This window comes from Alligator mississippiensis, chromosome 7, assembly GCF_030867095.1.
Source record: "Alligator mississippiensis isolate rAllMis1 chromosome 7, rAllMis1, whole genome shotgun sequence".
Taxonomy (NCBI): Eukaryota; Metazoa; Chordata; order Crocodylia; family Alligatoridae; genus Alligator; species Alligator mississippiensis.
This window is the reverse complement of record NC_081830.1, coordinates 41,905,386-41,926,159: the sequence shown is the minus strand read 5'-3', so window position 1 is coordinate 41,926,159 and position 20,774 is coordinate 41,905,386. Positions and strand designations below refer to the sequence as shown.

The 20,774-nt window shown below is 43.3% G+C and overlaps 1 protein-coding gene across 1 annotated transcript in view; it reads right to left on the bottom strand.

Annotated features, from left to right (window-relative positions):
* The window catches only part of KLHL24 (kelch like family member 24), a 28,662-nt gene extending 8,398 nt beyond the window's left edge, over positions 1 to 20,264 (bottom strand). The window contains exons 1-7 of the mRNA XM_014599153.3: positions 19,937 to 20,264; positions 12,575 to 12,632; positions 8,178 to 9,164; positions 4,152 to 4,336; positions 2,802 to 2,920; positions 1,654 to 1,842; positions 968 to 1,156 (exon numbers count right to left, since the gene is read on the bottom strand). Of these exons, the coding sequence (XP_014454639.1) occupies positions 968 to 1,156; positions 1,654 to 1,842; positions 2,802 to 2,920; positions 4,152 to 4,336; positions 8,178 to 9,097 (1,602 nt within the window). The 5' untranslated portion in view covers positions 9,098 to 9,164; positions 12,575 to 12,632; positions 19,937 to 20,264. The remainder of the gene's footprint in view (positions 1 to 967; positions 1,157 to 1,653; positions 1,843 to 2,801; positions 2,921 to 4,151; positions 4,337 to 8,177; positions 9,165 to 12,574; positions 12,633 to 19,936) is intronic.
* Between the last annotated feature and the right edge of the window lie 510 nt (positions 20,265 to 20,774).

Below are 20,774 nucleotides of genomic sequence, written 5' to 3'. Positions count from 1 at the left end.
TTGAATTGGCACAGTGATTCGAATCTGAACCTGAAGAGAGAACACCTTCCACTTCGCACAGGCCTAATATTTATATATATAGAGCTACATCTATCTATGTAAAATCTCTCACACACAAACACGCAGAAGCTTATTTCTAGAAGATGACATGCAACTATAGGTTACCCAGGGAGGAGGCATACTTGTAAAATACTACCTGGGGGGCTCATTCACAGATTGCTGGGATGTTGCTTTCTACTGTTTTATGCTATACTTTGCCTTTATGTGCAACAAAGACTAGCTTTGTTTAAAAAAACAAACAAACACAAAACACTTCAACATTTTGTCATTTCTAAAAATCTACATTAATAATTGCTAGAAATCTGTATTTTAACCAAATAAAAGTAACTCAGAGCTTGGAATAAAACCACATTTGGATATATTAATTATTCCTACCCAAGCTTGCTTCCAAATCACTTTTTCTATTTATGTTGTATAAACCAGCAAGTAGAGCCAGAATAACTGAATATGAATAATTAAACTGAACAGGATTAAACTCTGCACTCATTTCTTACAGAGTTTCTAAATCAAAGGTAATATATACCATATGGTTCTGCTTATAAGTTAGCTGCACATTTTCAGGTTCAAGTTAGGGAAAAACATTTTTCCCAGGAATACAAATTGGTACTACAAATAAAGACTCTGACCTGCTACTGCCACTACAAAATGAATTAAGGAAAGAACCCAAAGATGTTTGTTTGTTTTGTTTTGTTTTGTTTTGTTTTAAAGGACTGAAAGAATTCTAACTTCAGGGTTTTTTTTATTGCAAGTAGAACAGTCAAGGGTGTAGAGGTCCTGTTACAGGAAGACCTCAGGTATAAATCAATTTTTTTTTTGTTCTTTTAGAAGGGAAAAAAGTAGACTTGTAAACAGAATAATACAGTATATTTTCAGACATCTCCAAGGATTTTTTTAAAGTATTTGTTACCTGTCTGCTGAAAGTGTTCTGCACATGCATCCAATAATCCTCAACTGGATCATAGCAGTATATTGCCTTGGTAAGCCCCCCCGCAACATAGATCAAATTGTTTAGAGATACAGCTGTTATACATCTCTTTGCAATTGGGATAGTTGCACGGAGCAACCAAGAATTAGTATCAGGATCATAGGACTGAACCTGAAAGCAAGTAAAACACATTTTAAGTTTAACTTAATTACAAAGAAATCACCTATTCCTTGACATACATACACATTATGATTAAAGGAAATTAAAAGTATCAACAATATCTAGCTGGATGTCCCACAAAGTGAAGAACACGCATGACAAAAAATGCAAGTTGCTCTGTATCTGCAATATTAAAACATTAAAACAAACAGAACCATTAAACAGTAATAGATTATACCCTGGAAAGTTATTTACCCATGAATATTGTTTGATCAAGAATTCTCATAACTATTAGTGCATGAAGTCAAAGATGCTACAGCTATGACAGACCATGTGAACAGTGCACCCATATTTTATTAAGCAATGTTTCCTATTCTGAGTTATATAGTCAATATTCACAGAATAGAATGAGTCAAAAGATTTATAACCCAGCAGGACAAAAAACACTTACATTTTTAATCAGTGTTATTAACATTTACTTCCTCTTTTCTTGTATATGGTTAACTGACCTTGTCAGAGCAGGTATTGTCATCAGGACCGCCACCAATCACAAATAACTTGCCCACGCAGCTGGCCACTGCTGGAGAACTCACAGCTTCCTTCAGTGGAGCCACCTCTGTCCATCGATTAGAAAATGAATCATAACATTCTACACTGCTGAGTCGGCTTTGCCCATCATAGCCTCCAACTACATATACCTGCATAAGATAGTGAGAAACTATTGTCATTTTGTACCAATTTCCAGTTTTTCCTTAAGAAGGAAATTTAAACTCATACAAAGTGTCAGAAACTTAAGCTTTTCATCTGTTGCACAAGTGAAAGCCTATTATTCTCAGAAAATTTCATCACAGGAGAAAAGAAATACCGTCTATAAAATACTGATGTTAACAATCCAGGGGGAACATCTATGTATTGATATGTGCCGGATTAAGGAGTCAAAATGAACATCCAGCATACTACAAATCCAGTTCGTTAATGTTCTGCAGTTCTCTTCACTTGCTACTAATGAACTATATTCAGAAATAAAAAGAAACTCCTTCCAAATTAACCTTTTTCTCAACTCCTTCCCTTCCGAAGGGACGTCCTTTCCTCTGGGTCACATTCTTTACTTGACTGCCCATCGCATTAGTTACCTTTTATGAACCAGACGTACAGATTTGCCATCTTCCACATATCAACATATCTACCTTCTTTCCTCAATTTGTTTTCCCTAACTTAATCTCTAGTTGAAGCAGCTGCTGTCCTCTATAAAGCCACATATTCAAATCACATTTTATATATGAGAGCTGAGGACTGCAGATCCTAGTCATTGAATATATGTAGGATAATAAAGAAAGCCTTCAGAAATATAGCAAGAACAACAGTTTCTTTAAATTGCTTTATATTTTGATTGAGATCTTCAATATACGGAATATTAAATAAAAAAGCCCTGGGGTGCTACTGACAAGGTTGCTACCAATTTGGCTAAGCGACTGCAAAAGTTAAGAACTTGAGCATAAAGTAGGTATCGGGCACCTCTTAATATACAGATTTCTTTTTGAAAACATACACCTATATTTAAGCCATTCAAATGACCTATGATTTGTTTGTATCCATGGACTGCGCTTTTTTTTAGATCTTAACGCTCAGGGAGGGAAAAAAAAAAAGTCTCTCTTACTTTACCAAGAAGGACAGCCATTTTGTGTCTCCATCTGCCTTTATTTAGGGAGGCAACTCTGATCCAAATGTTAAGCTGAGAGTTATAAATCCAGACATCCCGGCTGTTTATTCTTCCACCTTTTTAAACAACAAAGCAAAGAATACAAAACAAAAATCAATGCGTCTTTGCTTAAAGTAGTTATTAAAGAACTGCTAAACTCTGACATGCTCCACTACACCAGACCATGGAAAAATATTATAGCCTATACATCTAATAAAGGTTTATGTGTACAAATGTAAGGCTTTCAAAAGTCCATCGAATTGCCTAAAACTTCTAAAATGTTCCTAATCAATGTAAAGATAACAGTAAATACGGTTAAGTGAAACTGAATGATGAGGAGTGCTGTTTTATCCTGCAAAGCTTTCAGAATAAGTATGCTGAACAAATTAATATTAAATATATGCAGCTTTTTTGTAGCAAAATATTTTTGAGGTTGGCTGATGTTTTATTGGCTTTCTTCTCTCACGCTCTTCAGTTTTTTTCTCATACCCTTTGAGCTCTAATTGCATGATTGAACCACTGATACACCAATTTTAAAGATTTGCGTACTATGAAGCATGTACCTCTAGCTACCTGTTTCCCTCTTTGAGCATGCATCTATCCTCTCAGTTTCACTGACTGTTCAAATTAAAAAATATGACACACTTGGAAGACAGTCACTTTGAGCAAATAAAGATAATGGGTAGATAGATCATTTAGTTAAGTATATCACCACAGATTCACATGACAGGCACAGATCCAAATTACTATCTATTCTAAGGGCCTGAACTAGAGAGGTCAATGGAAGACACAGGTGCTCAGCATGTCCAGCTCCAACTGACAATGCAGAGTCTCCATTTTATACTCTTGGCACTGAAACAGGTTTTATCAGTTTTCACATTGGAATATGCAATATCATTTAAAAGCCAAATTCTTAATACATGCAGGAGGGGATGTACTAGGTTGTGGAATAGTACTTTAGTTCATAAAGTAATTTAGCTATGTTAAATAAGACCTCTGCATCTCCTTAAACTCAGATAAAGCCTTGGCCACAGCTATAAATGATTACTCACTGAAAACAAAATAGGGAGGAAAAGATACGGGTCACTGTAAAAATATAGCCAAGGAGTCATGGTCAACATTTCTGGAGAAATAGATTAGGTAATCAATATAAAGGTTAGGGATATAGATCATGAAGTCTGCATTTCAGCAGTTTCTTAAAGTTCAAAGAGCAAAAGAACTATAAAATGTTGTGCCAAGACTATGGAGTATTCTTGAAAAGAAAAAGGAAGAAGAAAGAATTTTCAAAGTCCCTGGCACTATATTTACCTGAAACTAGGATATCATTCCGCAGAGCACATACTGCATATTCAGACTTCGTAAATTCTGGGAGTTTAGCCAGCGATTTCCACTCTCCTGTCACAGGATCATAGCATTCAGTATATGGCAGATTAAAACCCCCAACTCGTTCGCAGCCTCCAACTACAACTATTACTTCAGAATAACCAGTTGATCTAGGAGTGAAAACAGAAAACCAATGCAGAAGTTTATTTTAAGTTATATAGGAGGCAATATTTTTGTGAAAAAACAAAGTTGGGAAAGGGACAGGGTTAAAAAATAAAAATTATTATTTAGTGGGTGCATCTGCACATAGTATTAATGCACTTGAATAAACTCTGGCACAGTTCACACCAGAATCAGCTTCTTCTGGGTGCAGTGTCTTCACGTCACCCAGGACCATGTCAATTCGAGCTGGGGTGCTACAGCATGCTATGAGGGTGCTATAGCGCATGGCTAGCCAACAGGCAACCCCTGCACTGTAGCACTCTTCTGCCCCATCCACCCCAATCACAGTCTACATGTGCATTTGAGTGCATGCAAGTACTCCACCTTAAGATAATACTAGAGGTGTTAGAAGAACAGGATTCCTTCTAGCTTTAAGTTATCTGGTTTCTTAGTGTCCCCTCCCCAGGCAAATCCAAGCACATTCATGGAAGATATGTACAAACAAGGAAGCTTGGATACTGATTTTTTTTTTCAAATGAGAATCAAGACCTTCATTCTAATGTTAATCTTGTAGTCCATGACTGCCAATCAACAGTTAAAAAGAAGACAGAAGCGAGCCAAATAAAAAATGCTCCTTGTGAGAGTAAAGTGGTAGCCCATGGAATGAAATACCATGAGAAACAGATACAGAAGGACTAGAAGATGCAAAGCAAAGTGGTCCACAAAGTGGAAAAGATGGAGAACCACATTTAGTGTATCATTAGATCCAATGCATTCAAAGAACAATTTACAAATATCTGTTTATTACAGGAAATTATGCAGCTCTTGTCAACAACTAAAGGAAGAGTATATAACACAGTACAGGCCAACAAATACGTGGACAGACACAATTCCTTCCATTAAAAAGTATATCACCACAGATATACTTAGTTCAAAATGATCCCATTAAAAAACAGTTTCTGAAAAAAAGATATTCTGAAAGCTGTTTTAAAAAAGGAAACAAAAGAAAAAAAGCCTGATTTTGTCTGTCAAAGAACCAACCATACCCGAGTGCTGTATAAATAATGCTAGCCAGATATACAGTAGTGAAATAAAAAAAAAAGTATTTTTAGAAGGGAGCTGAGAAGTTAAAATGTTTAAGACAGTCTGAAGATACTCCAGGTACATAGTATGAAAGGCAAGTTTTGGTTTGTATACAGACATCCATTACTCAATCTTGGATAAAAACTCACTACAACAACATAACCACTAGATGACACTATAAAGCTTAATGCAGCTGTTCAGCTTCAAGATGCCGGTGCAACTGAATCTTACTAACTTTTAAGAGACAGCTTGAGTAACTCCTATGTCCCCATAATGCTCCACAGAGTAGGAAATTGATATTGAACTTCATGATCCGTTTTAAATTCCTCCAACATCCTTAAAGTTCTAAGAAACTATTGGAAAATCAACTTTTCAACAAGAATCAGCAGGTTTTCACATTCTGCGTCATGAGAGCTTGCAGTTTGAGACCCTGGCACTGAAAGAATCTATGAAGAATTTCTTCTGTTACAAAGACGAGAGCAGAATGAAAGGCTGGAGGACTAGCAATGGGACGACAGCTTGCCAAACATTTCTCTCTCCAAGGAGCCTTTTAGAAGTTGTTAAAAAAGAAAGGCTCTTTGGGCAGTGATTAGATAGCACCCAAGTGTTACAAAGAACAAAGCAACATAAATCCAAAGTCAAAATGACTGTCTATGCAAGAAGTGTACCAGTTAACTTAAATCCATGTGTCTAAAAAAGTTAAAAAAAACATTAACTAACATGGTTTAAAACAGGGCTTTTCAACCTCTAAGGAGTGTACCCTTTCTAGTGAGTACCCCTCTGGACTGTACCCCTTTCCAGACAGGGGAGGGGGATTGCGCTGACAGCCAGTCGGATGGGAAGCTGGCAGCAGCAGGGTGGTGAATGGCAGCAGCGGGGGCGGGGCAGTGGCACACGATGCCAGTGAGGAGCTGGGAGCTTGCAAGTGGCAGCCACCACTGCCATTCACTATTCTGCACCGCTGCTGCATGCTGCTTCCTCGCGCCACCGCGCATATCCCCTGGGGCCATCCCAAGTACCCCTAGGGGTACGTGCCTCAGTTGACAACCCCTGGTTTAAACCAATTAACTTGCGTTTATACAAGGTTACTACCAAAAAGATATTTCACAAAAATCGACCAAAACATACCATGGCCATTATTTTCTCTAAGTAGAGATGCATCGATAAAGATTTTTTGGGTCAATACCAATGGCCAATTATTAATGAGCCATAGCGACCGATACCAATCCAATTGCTGATATGCATCCCAGCAGCTTAGAAATCAGCTGGGAGTAGCACTGTGCTTTTCTAATGGGGGCGGGGGAGAGGTTCAACCAGGGCTGTGCTCAGGGTAGCAGCACTGGGGTGGGGTGGGGTGGGGTGGGGAGGAGCTATGGGGGGGGGTGCTACAGACACCCCAGAATTTACCATAGCCCACCTGGAGCCCTACCTCACAGTGTTGCCACTGCCCACTCCGAACACAGCCCTGGCCCAACTTCCCCCCCCACTCAAAAGGGGCCTGGCACCACCCTTGGCCTCAGCCTGCAGCAGCAGCCCACCCTCACCCTGCGCACAGATCCAGGGGGCACATATGCTCCCCTGGGGATGCGCGTAGCAGCAGGATCTGCCCCTCCCTTCCTGCACCCCCTGGATAAGTTGCTTACGTCTCCGTCCCATACTCCACCCTGGCTGTGAAGCACCTGCCCCAGCCCCACCTCCACTCCCTCACTGCATGGGACTCAATTTGCACCCCCATGTCTATTCCCTGTTTCCACCTCTTCCCCCTCTCTCAAAACACTTACCAGATGGCCGTTGCTCTCCAAGCTGCCAGGCTGGCCGCATGCATGCTGTGGCTGTGCACATGCACATGGCATTTAATCCGTGATGTTATCAGCCACAGCAGCTAAAAAAAAGCCGATTGCTGATAATGTCAATTTTCCTTTTATTAGTGCCGATATGATATGGACCAATGCATCAGTGCACCTCTACCTGTAAGCCCTACCAATAACATGTTTCATATTTCCTAGTACAAATTCCAGTAGACATTCCTCTTTGTATTATGGAATAGTAAGTTAAAATGTTTCTGGGTTTTACAAATATTTTACAATACAGAAGACTAAAATATTATAATGGTGCTATTTTATAATTTACTTTGTTTACTTACAATTTAATCTCTAGCTCTGTTTTATCATTCTATAATGATTATTAATAAACTGATTACATTTTTGATGCAACACACAGGAATTTCTAAGGATTCACTGCTGGCCTAAATACACTATCTGAAAAATTCTGTTTAACATTCTTTATACCAGATATTATACTTATGTCACTTTACAATAATTAGAAGAAAAAAAAATGGGTTAGTGGGCGGAGTGTAATGCACAAGAGTTAGTCACTGCAGGCATATGGCTTTACCAAACAAGCTGAAGGTACTTAAGAGCTCATTTAGTAAACTACTACACATCTGAATAACAGAACTGACATGAGTAGTCCCATTTAATTTCAAATAGAAAGACTCATAAGTAAAGTTATGTGTGTGAATAACCTTCCTTAATAGACCTGATTATATAAGTGAAGTTAGAATGGTGCGTGTGTGAAGGGGGGGAGTGGGAACAACACAGCATGAATGCAGACTCCTAGAAATCAAAATAAACGGGGCTTTCAAAATTTCCTTCTCTGTGCTTTAGTCTTGGGATACACTATACAATAATAATAAATGCAAGTCTGGATATCAAAACCACTTTCTTCTACAGTGTGTAAGAAAAACAGGAAAATATAGCTCCTCACCTGCGTGGCCTAGTTCTTGGGGACATCATTTCATTACCAAGTATATGGTATCTCCTTGCTTCATGCAGCAGCTGATAACACTCTGGAGAATTCTGAATCAGTTGGTCTACTTCCACTGTCTGAACAAAGTAGTTAGGGTGTAATAAAGGGAGTCTCACATGTGTTAGAAGTTCATGTAACACTGGCCTTCGCAGCTCAACTGCACGGTAAACCCAGCGCATGACTGCTTCAAATACCATCTCTTCTTTACTGATCACCAGTTCATCACTGCAAATGTAGTCAATAAGCTCATCTTTCCCAAGCTCAAGAAATTCTTCATGCTGAGACACATCCTCAAATGTTTGCAGTGCAAAGGTCCTGCATTTGGTAAACAGTGTCTTGAGTGAGTGCGTATCAGCAAACCGCTGGATTCCCAGGCAGTTACAAGGGTCCAGTTGCTCCTCCAGAAACTTGGCACAGGCATCACGCAGAACACTAATCTGAAAAAGACTTGATGTTTCAAAGAGGTACTGCACATTTTCTGTAGTGATTTTCACCTTTCCAGTGTACACATACTGCAGAAAGCAATCCATTGCTTCAGCAAAAATGCCATTGATCTCAACCAACATCTCTCTGCTTTCTCTATGATCATTGCAAAACATAGCTCTGAAGTAGCTACTGCAGGCTGAAAGAACAGCTCGATGGCAGGGAAACTCTCTCCCTTCCACACAGATAATCACATCTGTGAACAAGCGGCTGTCACGAAACTCATTGAAGATCTGGAGTATGCTTTCAGCATGGGATGATCCTGAAGAGAAGTCAAAGAACTCAGGGCCTGATAAGGACTTGGGGTCCATTTCAAAAACTTTCCGCTTGGATGCAGGGGAATCACGGATCCCACTATCCTCTCTATTCAGTCTGCGTCCCAGTATTAGTACCATTGTTACATCAATTGGTTATAGAATCATTGAGAAAAGATCGCCAAGTGTCTTCTTTGCAGTGCTAAGGCTAGAAGAATTAAAACATTTCAGTATGCAACAACTTACATTTGTTAAGATTTTTTCCTTTTAATATGTTTTATATTGTGTTATCACCACTGCCCAATCATTCTAAAAAATTGTGTAAATTAACTATAAGTGTTTACTAGAGGATAACAGCATATTATTTGCTAACAGGGTGTTATGTTTTGCAGTGCACCAGAATACCCTAACACAGATCACCACCTCTGTGCAATGGGCTGAAGTCAGGCAAAAGTCAGTTGCTAAAAAGTACCTCCCTGCTCTAAACTGGTTCAGAAAGGAATAGCCTCTAGTAGGTAACAACCTACTACTTTCTGAGATGCTAACATTGTAGCATCGGACAAAGCTGTTGCATATAAAAGGCTGTGCCTCTTTGAACCAGTCAGTCTCACATGTATGTCTACACATGCATTAATGTGTATCAGTTAATGCACATCAAATCTAGTACTTCTGGGCAATTTTACATATGCTCCGAGGATGTGGGAAAGCTGCTCTAACTAAAGCACCACCATGTCTTCTGTATCAGTGTTTCCACGCTTGAAAGTGGTGGTGGGGGTGCTTGAACTAAAACTCGTTTCAAGAGAGACAATGGAGGCTGCCGGGGCGCAGCGATTGCCACATTCCAGCATACTCGATTAACGGAGTCTGCTCTGATGTGCTGGAATTCCAACGCATTAGCAGCCTCTGCACTTGTGTGAGGTATTAGGAAAATGTGCATTAGCCTGTTTTAATGTGCATTAACTAAAGAGCACAGTTTTAGTGATGCTTTAATGCGCATTAAAATAAGCTAATGCACGTTAAAACACACATGTAGATGCATCCTTAGGAGCCACCCTGCCCTACTGTCTACATAATATTCTGTTGTAATACATATACCCATGGGAAGAGTTAAAGATGCTGAGCAGAACAATGTTGCATATCCAGACCTTTAATCAAATAGCACCCTTATTACTGTATTAACACAATGGTGAGATCAACTGGAATTTCCCTGAAGTAAGATGCCAAAATTTAATTCACTAGTCTTTTCCAGTTTAACTGCCTCTTTCTTGGTATTCCAAAAGCAGGAGCAAGTGCAATGTGAAACTAATTAAAAGTTAAAAAAAAAAAAGACACTGAAATGTTAAAGAAAAAGTTTAAATTAAAAAGGCATATAGAACACTAATATGCAAATACATTTTTGCAAAAATAGTTAAACATAATGCCAGAGTCTGACATAGGTACTGCAGAAATAAAGCACCAATACAAGATTATCCTTATTTGTGAGAACTCCATTAACCAAATAGATACTGATAATTTGTATCTAGAAGCAAATCATGGGCTAGAAGAGAAATTTCCCTTTTCTGACAGCAATTACCTTCAATCTGTAATTTATAAACGAAGATTACAGCCAACCTCTACTTGTTATCTATTACATACAAAAATATTCTTTTAACATTCAGAAGTTAGAAAATGCCAGAATTAAAGGTTGCCTGTGAACAAAATGCTATTAATTTTGCACGTCATACTCCACTGACACACAAAATTAGTACTATTTTGTAAAATAAAAGGTCTTTAGGCACAGTTCAGTTTAACACTTCTGTTGACTCCTAAACTTAATCATATGTTGGATTAAAACCCTAGAAAAATATCACAAGGCAGCTTTCCTATGCTGGTAACGACAAAAATATATAAATAGATCTAACATACATAATTCTAAATGTTTAAATATAATCTTAAGAGTTTAGAACATGTGCTGAATTTAAATTTTAAAACAACTTGTGCAAAAGATTTTTTCCCAAAAAGTTTTCAAGGGAGAGAACGTTAGTTTTGTCTCATTCCCCACCTATAGAATCAGTAAATGTTATTTCAAACAGCCATTTTATTTCCTGACTAGCCAGAACCTTCAGGGCTGCATATTACCAGACCAATGTCTGGCTACATCATTGCTTAATATAGAACATAATGAACCACACTTTCTTAAACAAGGTTTTATAAAGCACCATCTTGACAAACCACAGAACCAAAAAGACTGTACTGTATAGGTTTCCTCACTCAGCAAAAAGAAAAAAAAAGCATTTAAAAACCACTTCCATCATACTCCTACTTCTTTATATAGAGTAACTCAATTTTCCTGCACAATTTAATGAAATCATTTATAAGTTATATATGAGGTACAACATTACTTTTAAATAGCTCATATCAAGATCACAAAATACATTTTTTTTTTATTTGGGCTTAAACACAGACTGCCTCTTCAGTTACTGCCTGAAGAATAGCTTTGCATTGAATATAATATGTTAACTAAAACATGCCTAAAGCAACCAGCTAGTATGGGGTCACTGAATGTTTTATTTTATACCTTTATAGTCTGATTTATTTTGCAATAATTTTACTCTGTAGTAGTAACTCCTGACTTTATAAACACACACACACATGCAGATGTGTGTGTTTATTCATTCATTCATTTTTTCATTTACTTATAAATAAGCTAGGATTCACCAGTTGTACTCCTACTGTCACTAACACTGAACTCTACTCAGCAAAGTCCTGTACTAGTCAGCATGAGAAACCAAGGCAGAACAGGTGCTTACATCAAACATAAAAAGGGAAATGCAACTGTGAATATACAAATATAAACCCTAATGACCTAATTCTGAGCTCACCAACGTAAAGAAGAATAATTTCACAGAGGTTAGTGAAGTTAAACCAACATAAAACTAGCATGAAATCAGATTACCTTAGGGTACAGCATGACAGGTCAAAACCATACTCACTTTACCACACTTAACTGTCTTATTAGCTTCCATGGAATTATTCATAGAAGTAAAACAAGAATTATGGTGATCATTATTTGATAATTATAAGCTTAAAAATGTAATATATAGTGCAATTAATACTATCATACTTATTACTTGTTGAAATCAAAATGCCCTCAAACTGCATATACAGACTACCTGCTTTTTGAGATGAACATATACAAGGATACCCACAAAAATCATCAGTCAAATAGTAAAATAACAGTAATTTATACATCTTCATCAAATGTTCATGGAACACTGTTGCGTTGTCCTCATACCCACGATAGTGCAAGGGCATAAGAAAAAGATTTGAAGTGAGGTAATAATATTGAGGTAATAATCTTTTATTGAACTAACTGGTGCCGTTAGGAGAGAAAAAGAAACCCAGCTTTTTTGGCTTCAAGAGACATACATCAGGACTGGAAAAGTAGCAGTCACAGTCTAACCTGCAAAGATTGAATCAATTCAGACTTCAGCTTTTTGAATGTCTGTACTAAGGAGGCAAGTGGAAAAATCTACCAAAGGGCAGAATTTCTTGTACAGAGTAGCAGTAGTCAGAGTGGCCCATACATCTCTAATATGACATTACAGAATAGACAATTTGGCCGGAGCCCTTACTTACATGAACAGTACCACTGAAGTCACTGGACTCTTTGCAAAACGGCTGGCAAAATATGGCCCTAAAATTGACACAAAACAGATTTGCTCATTTAGTAAATCAACAACAAAAAGATCTTATTTCTCTATTTACAAGTCTTGAAATCCTTTTGTTAAATTTAATGCCCTGACCCTGCAACGAATCATGTGTAGCAGACCTCTGAACTAGACAGAACTCACTGGTAGATAAATGGCTCTTGCATTTTCCTGAAGTCTGCACTGTCTTTGCTACAGCAATGTTTCCCAAACTCTTGATGCCTGGGTCACACTTTTTTTTCTGGATTAAACTGAGCAGCATTCTTCACTATTACAGCCAAAGTGGGGCAGGGGGTGGAAGGGGCGCGTCTCCGTATGTTAGTCTGTGTGTGTATATATATTTTGCATGGATTTATGCTGTGGTGCCTAAGCTTTTGGACCCATGGGCCAGAGGAGCAATTTCAGGTTGGTCCACAGACCGGATCCAGTCCATGGGCCTAATCCTGCCACACAGAGTCAACCCAGCCAGGGCCCGATCCTGCCACACAGGGCTTGGAAATTTGGTGACAGAGTAGCAGGGACAGCATTAATTGCCACTGGTCCCCCACTGCCAAATTTCCAGATCTGTGGGGAGCTCTGCAGACCGGATCCGATACTAATTAAAGTATAATATTTCACGGCACATTTCTGCTGCTCCCATGGCGCACTAATGTGCCACAGCACACCTTTTGAGAACCGCTGGCCTACAGCCTTTTCCACACTATAGAAGTTTTGCCAGTATACTTAAACCAGCAAACTAAGAGTGCAGATGCAACTTATGCTAGCACAAAAGCTTGTATCTGTTCTCTAAGAAAAATTAGTTATATGCCAATACAACTGTATATAAATTTGAGCTTTTGTAAATAAAGAAATGTTATTAAAAAGAATTCACACTTAACGACACCACTATATAAAAGTTTCCATCACAGTGACCTAAACCTCATCTTCACGGGGGAAGAGGTCTAGAGAGACAGTGTCTTTAAGAACATTCATCAGCACGTAGTAAATAAAGCACATACACACACATGTGCCCGCACCCTCCCCCTCTTCATACCGTTTTTCCTTGTGGGATGCATCAGAGTTCTGGAATATATCACCAAGTGTATACTTATCTTCTAACACAGGGTTGGGTAATTATTTGGGCCAAAGGGCCACTTAGGGAGAGAGCCACACCAGGGCGTTTTGGTGAGTTGTTGTGGGCTGGGTCTGTGCTCCTCCTGGCCCCCACCCCACCAACACTCCTTAAGTGGCTCTGCCTCAGAGCCAGGCACTGCGCTCTCACCTTACAAGGATCTCAGCCCTGGAGGCTCCATGGAGACTGGCCTAGGACCCATGCAGGCAGGGCATACTAGGATGGGCAGATGGGATGGGGCCACAGGTTGGTGGGGAGAAACATCTGGGAGCAAGATGGGTGGGCAGGGCTGGCATCACAGGGTGATGACAATGTGGTGCTGGAGTCTGGGGCAGACCTGCGATCTGCTCCTGGCACATTCCTACCTGCAGAACCAGCACCTGTCACAGAGACATGCAGCAGATTGTGGCTCCGGCCCAGGCTCCAGCCCTGTGCTGTCACCATTCTGTGATCCTGGCCCCAGCCCTGGCCCCACCCGTCTCTCCCGCTCCCAGACGCTCCTCCTGCCCACTCACAGCCTCAACCCACCACCCAACTTGCGCAGGCCCCAGGCTGGTCTCCATGAAGACCCCATCAGCCCACTCCACCTAGTGCTCCAAGACTGCACACAGGGCAGATAGGCCAGGGTGCCCAGTTCCAGCAGTGGAGACTGGTAGTGGCAGCTGGAAGGAGCCGGAAATCAAGTCCAGCCACCATGCCACCCCAGCCCCATGGAGCTCCTAGGGCAGGCACACACACCACAGCTCAGGCTGCCCTGTCAAAGGACCCACCACAGGCCGGATAAAACCCCTTGGTGAGCCAGATGTGGCCTGCAGGCCTAACACCACACCTTAAGACATGCTCTAGGACACAAGTAGGCAACGTTTTTTGGCCCGAGTGCTGAAAAAACCACAATGTCTACCTTGTAAGGTGCTGGAGTGCCACAAAAAACAAAACTGGGGCAGGGGGTACATGGCAGGATGCACTGCATATTTAATACAATTAATAAACATTAATGTTGCTTTTTTTGTTTGTTTGTTTTTTTACAGTAAATACCAAGCTTTCTAAAAATTCAAAACCTGATGACAATAAATAAAACTTCATGTACTGCCTTGTACTTGTGAATTTTTTTTTCTTGTTAAGCATGTTACGATGAGAGGAGGAAGAGAGGGCGAGAGGAGCAGGGAGCAACAGGCACTGGTGGGAGTCACTGGGGTAGGCTGGCCTGGCCAGGCCGTTGGGAAGGCTGCAGCTGGAGAGCTGGGGTCAGACGGGGAGCGGGGGCTACCCCAGGGCTCCGCTACTCGGGCTACAGCAGGGGGCCCAGCACCACTGGAGGTGGGGCCCAGCCGGCCCGTGTAGCTCTGCGGGGATGGGGCGCAGCCAGCCTTGCGCTATGCCCAGTGTGCAGGGAGGCTGACCCTGGATAGAGAAGACCCTGAGCCTGGCGTCCTGCCCCAGCCAGGCAGCATCTCCACGTGCACAGGGTGGTTGCAGCTCCTCAAGGATGAGCCGCGTGGGCCGGGCCAGGCCCCACCACAGGCAAAGTAGGTGGCGCTGAACACCCCTGCCCACCACAGCTTGAGCCTGCAGAGCCCTGGGGCTGCCCCCACTTCCTGCCCAGCTTCCGCCTTCCTAAGGGCCCAACCGGGCTGGCTTGCCCGCAGCATCTCCCCCCATGCTGCCCAGACCCTGCCCTGACCTCCCGGCCCCAGCACTTGGCACCTCAGTGCTGCCCCAGGTGGGACAGGGTGTCTGCCTACCTGGGCCCAGGGCTCTGCCATCCACTGGAAACCTCCTGGGCAGTGACCCTGCACAGTGCCTAACCCTAGCTCCAGCCCTGTCCATCTGCGGCTCCCTCCAGGGGCCAGCTGGGCTGAAGTGCACAGCTGGAAGCAAGGGGCGGGGGCAGTAGAACACAAACAATGTCCCTGCCCATGTTCTTCTGGCTCCACCCCGGTGCCTGCTGTGGCGCTGGGACTTGTGGCTGCACAGGAGAGCCCAGAGCAGCAACTTAAAAAAAAAATAAATAAAAAAAATTAAACAATTTTTTTTTGTACCAGGAAAAATGTCTCCGTGTGCCACTAATGGCACGCGTGCTGGGGGTTGCAGCTCTATGGTTACACAGCAGCAGGAGCATTGTTATCTTGATCAGGCTTCTACTACAGTACAGAAAAATAAAGGCTAGAACCCAGTATGTTTACCTACTAAATATAAACTTATTCCCAATATGATTAATCATTTTATTGGCAATTTGAACATGCATATCCAGCAACTGTGCTCTCTCATGTGTGATGAGTCATCCCATGATTAGCAACTGGCAATACTTGTTTTTTCTAGTCTAACCTTCTGGTCAGGGCAGGATTGTTTCTCACAATTAAGATGCCTAGAAAGAGGAGTGAAAATAGGTTCGTCTCTCCAACTTTTTTATATAACTTAAGTCACTAAATACAAAACAAATTGTGTGCTTTTTAAAGCATTTGCTTTTTCTGCTCGTTATTTTACATGCTCTTGAAGTCCTTAAGGTAGCTAATAAACTAGCGAGATGACGACATCCTACAGATGGGGAAGTGACAGGAACAGATTTATTTTGAGTATATTAAGATAAAATATAACCAAAAACATTTAAGTGCTTAATATTTTGTTTAAAGGATACCTTTGTTAAAGATTCAACAACCAATCAAGGTGAGAGCGTACATCATAAATATCCTTGACTTGTAGTATCCCAGCAAAACAAGAAATGACTAGACTAGGACTGCACAAGCAGAAAATAAAACCCCACATGCAAACAAGAACTATTAGATGACCTTTTAGCATAAGAAAGGCCAAGAATGGCAGATATAAATATATTTTTTTAAATTGGGCATGTCACCATTAAAACTATCCAAAGAGAACCTTAGAAACTACTTAGGTTCCCTTCCACAATTTCATGTTAATATTGCTAATGCATTTCTTATAAGCATTGTAGATTCACTAAATTGACCTGAAAACTTACTAGATTTACCAGTGACCTATTATAATTTTCCAAAGCAAAACATACTAACCAAGTGACTTGCAATATTCAATCCACTCCCAGTGCTTCAGCTAAATGGGATTTCCTTATGTCAATTTTAATTTTAGTTGACAAGTGTTGAGTGTGTAACAATGGCAAGACTGAGTTTAAGCATATGTTTATACACTTCACTATTTCCTTTGTTACTAAGAATGCCATAAAAACAAGGAAATAGAAAAAAAAGACAAAATACACATTAAGGTTGTAAGAACAATGGAAAAAAGCTAGGAAACTTAAGGTTCATACTTGTCTTTAGCCTGCACTGTTGACTTTTCCTGTTTACAGTGACTTGCATCACACATGGATTCAGACAAATCCAAGCTACAGGCTTTTGTTTGATTGTATCACAGCCTTAAGGTTATTTAAGTATATATTTTTGCATATGTTACAACAGGTGCTAGTTGATCAGGTACCATCAGGAGGATTCCATATACACACTTTGAGCCTACGGGGCTAACTGCATATTAGTAGAATCCTGATCTAAAAGGTTTCAACCTGGCCTATACCCTTTCCCCCCCATATTCACAAAGGAATAAAACCTCAAAAGGTTAGGTACTACAAAAGGTTGTAGCATACAACTTCTTTCTGTTGCTCTTACTCAGCAAAAGGTCCTAGTGAGGTCAATGGAAATCTTGCCTATGTGAGAAATTGTAGTTTCAAGTCACTTGGCAATATTCCCAGGCTGAAGCAATACGCCCCTACCTTGTTTACTCTATGTACTATAAAAGCAGTCACTATTATGACTCTCAGTGTGTAATCTACCAGCAAGGGTCTAGATTATTTGAAATTAAAGTGATCAAAATTTACAATTAACATATGTTATTTTTAACTACAGCTATATTTGTTATCTAGGGTTATCAGTGCAGCACACAGAAACTATTCTGTGCTCTTCCAAGCTTTTCCAATTATTTCACTCCAATATTCATTTACATCAGAAAACAAAAACATGCCCTTTTTCACCAGGGTGGGTAGACTCGGAAATACATCTCCAATTTAGATAGTCTATAACAGGGGCAGGCAATTATTTCGGCTGGAGGGCTGCTTCATGAGTTTGGTGAGCCGACCATGACCGCAAGGGTGGCTCTGCCACTTGACAAGCGCCCTGCCTGCTGGTCACCATCTTGGGACCAGAAGTCCTGCCCCTAACTCCTGACCTTTGCCACTGGAAGTTGCTTCCTTTGCTCACAGAAGTACTCCTTTTGGGAAGGGGGGTCTGTCATCTTGGAACCAGAACCCCCCCCGATATACTAAAAATCCACAATAACATGTTTTATTTTTTTTTAAATTGTCCTGATTTGTGTGCACTTGCACTGTGTATATAGAGGTGATTGCATAATAGCTCAAAATGAAATCTTACTCTTGTATGTTGTGGGAGATGGGTATAGGTTTGTGGGTGGGCCCAGTGTTTGTGGGGTTTTTATATTTGGGGAAAGGTGTGGTAGGGTATGTATGGGAGCCCCCTGCATGTACCCCCCTGAGCTGGTCAGCACCCACCCTGCAACAGAGGTAGCATGTTTTTTTACAGACCATAGGTAGGGAACCATTCTTGGACAGCAACAGTAGAGTCCAGGCATTAGAGGTAGACTAGGAAAAACACAGTTAAAAGCCTAATAGCTGCATCCAGATGAGTGGCTGTGCAGTATATGGTATATACTGCACCATTTACCACACCTTCAGCTGCTCTCTGTGCTGCAAGGGAGCAGCGCAGGACAGCCCGGTGTGGCGCAGGCTCCGGGCAGCTACAGTGAGAACTGCCCAGTGGAGGGGGAGGAGCTGCTTTTCTCCCACACCAAGCAACAGTTTCTGCCTGGTGCCGCTGATGCTCAGCCTGGAGAGAGGAGGCACAGGGGGGTCGGGTCAGGGCCGTGTGGCACAGGTCCCCGCTGGTACCACAGGCCTGGGAACAGCAGCGGTGGCACCTGGAAGAAGCCATCGCCATCTGGGCTGCCTAGAAAGGCAGTCCAGCCGTGGAGCCGGCCCAGCCCCACTGTGTGCCCAGGGGCAGAACACACCATGGCCAGGTGGAACCAAGGGGCCTGCTGTAAACTGGACAAACCGCACCTGTGGGCTGGATCCAGTCTGTATTTTGCCCACTCCTGGTCTACAAGGTGCAAGTCTGCCCCACCTTCTGCCAGACTTCAGGATAACGGGGCTAAGGACCTCTCTAGGCTGTGAAGGACCACCAGAGACCTGACCTGGCCAATGCAGGGTGCAAGGGCAGAGCTGTACTTTTACAGGGGCCCGCCTGGGATTCCCTGAAACCAGCTAAGCAAAAATAGGCGAGGCACAGAGGGACCTCAACCAGGTCTCCAGCTGCTTTAGAAAACCTCCCTCATGCAGTCAGCTCCTCAGGCCCGGCTAAGGCCAGTCTGGGCCGTGGCTGGAGTGAAGGGACAGGACACCGCACCTCCCGGAATGTCACGGCACAGCCAAGGGCCCTAGACAACCCGCATCTGCGGGGCGCCCTCCGGATCCCGCCCACGCCCGGGGGGCCTGCAGCGCCCTTCCCCCCGCGCCAGCTGGCAGCGGGGACAGGAGCAAGCGGGAATGCGCATGCGCACCCAGCCCATGGCCCCAGCTCGGCATTAACTGACACGGCCGCCCCAAGCGCATGCGCGCGTCCTCCAGCTCACCTTCACCCTGGGCAGCCTCAGCCGCCCCCCCTCCCCCTCGGCATATCTCGCCCAATCAACGAGGAGACTACGCGGCCCAAGTCCCGCCCACCCGCGCGTTCGGAGCCAATCGCCACGGAGGCAGCCCCGCCCATAAACATTGTTGTCAGGCCGGGGCAGCAAGGAAGGACTGGACCAGTTAAGAAATGCCGGGGGGGGGGGGTCCGGAACTGTCGGTATCTCCCCACAGTGGCTTGGTGCAGCCCGAGCTGGGGGCGGCGGGGACCGTTACTGCCCCGCGCCGCTCCCACCCCTCCCCCACAGCTGGCAGGTCCGCGACGCCGCGAGTCCAGGGCCCGGGGCACCGGCCGCACCGCTCGCTGCAGACACACGGAGCCCAGCCCCGGCCCCGGGCGAGTCCGCGGGCTCCTCCGGAGCTGGTCACGGCGCGCCCTGCACAGCCCAGCGGAACGGAGCCGCGGAGAGGAGACCTCCGGCCGCAGCGCTCCGCGGGGCGGTGACCCAGCGCGCACTTACCTGCCCCCGTCCCCGCGCTCCTGCGCGACTCACAACAAAGGAGCCCCCCGAGCGACATGTGACCTGGTCGAGCCAAAACACGTGACGTCACGGAGCCGCCAGCCAACGAGCGCCGGCCTCGCGCGTGCGCCTGGGAGCTGTAGTTGCTGGGGGGCCTCGCGCGGGAGGGGGGGGTGTAACGTCATCACCGACCAGCCCCGCCGCGTGGCTCTGGTTGCCCCGCTCGCGCCGCCCCGGTGGGAAAGGGTGGGCAGGTTCCTCGAGCCCCGCTGCAGAGCGGGGACAGCCACAGGCGGCCGCGTCACGCCCGGGGCCCGGGAGCGCTAGTAGGAACCAGCAGCCGGAGGGGGCCGTTGTTTCTCTGTAAGGCTCGGGGGAGGCAGGGGCCCATCCAGTTTTTCAAGGGCCGCCGCCGTGCGAGGTGCTTCATCACATCTAACACAACACCGATTTTCCTCCAGTTGAAACGAGAAGCTTTACCAATGAGCCAGAGGCCTAGGGCTGGATGACTCAAAGATAGAAGCTGAAACATGTCTATCTTCATTGCAATGAGTTGAAAGAAACAGTCTGTGGCATGAATGACAGGTGCCCCCAGAGGCTGGCAGGGCACAGCGACTGCCCACAAACAATGAGAAATTGAGGATATGCAAGCCAAGTAAAACAATGGAAAGACTATTTCAAAGAGCAGTACAATGTGTAAAATGTAGCTGGTGAGATCTCAGTACAAAAGAAAGCAGACAGCATTCTTAGACAAGGAAGTAAACATCTCAAAGGAAGCTTTAAAAACTGGTGCTGGAAAATGACAAGGCAACTGCGGAGCTGCTGTGAACAGAAGAGG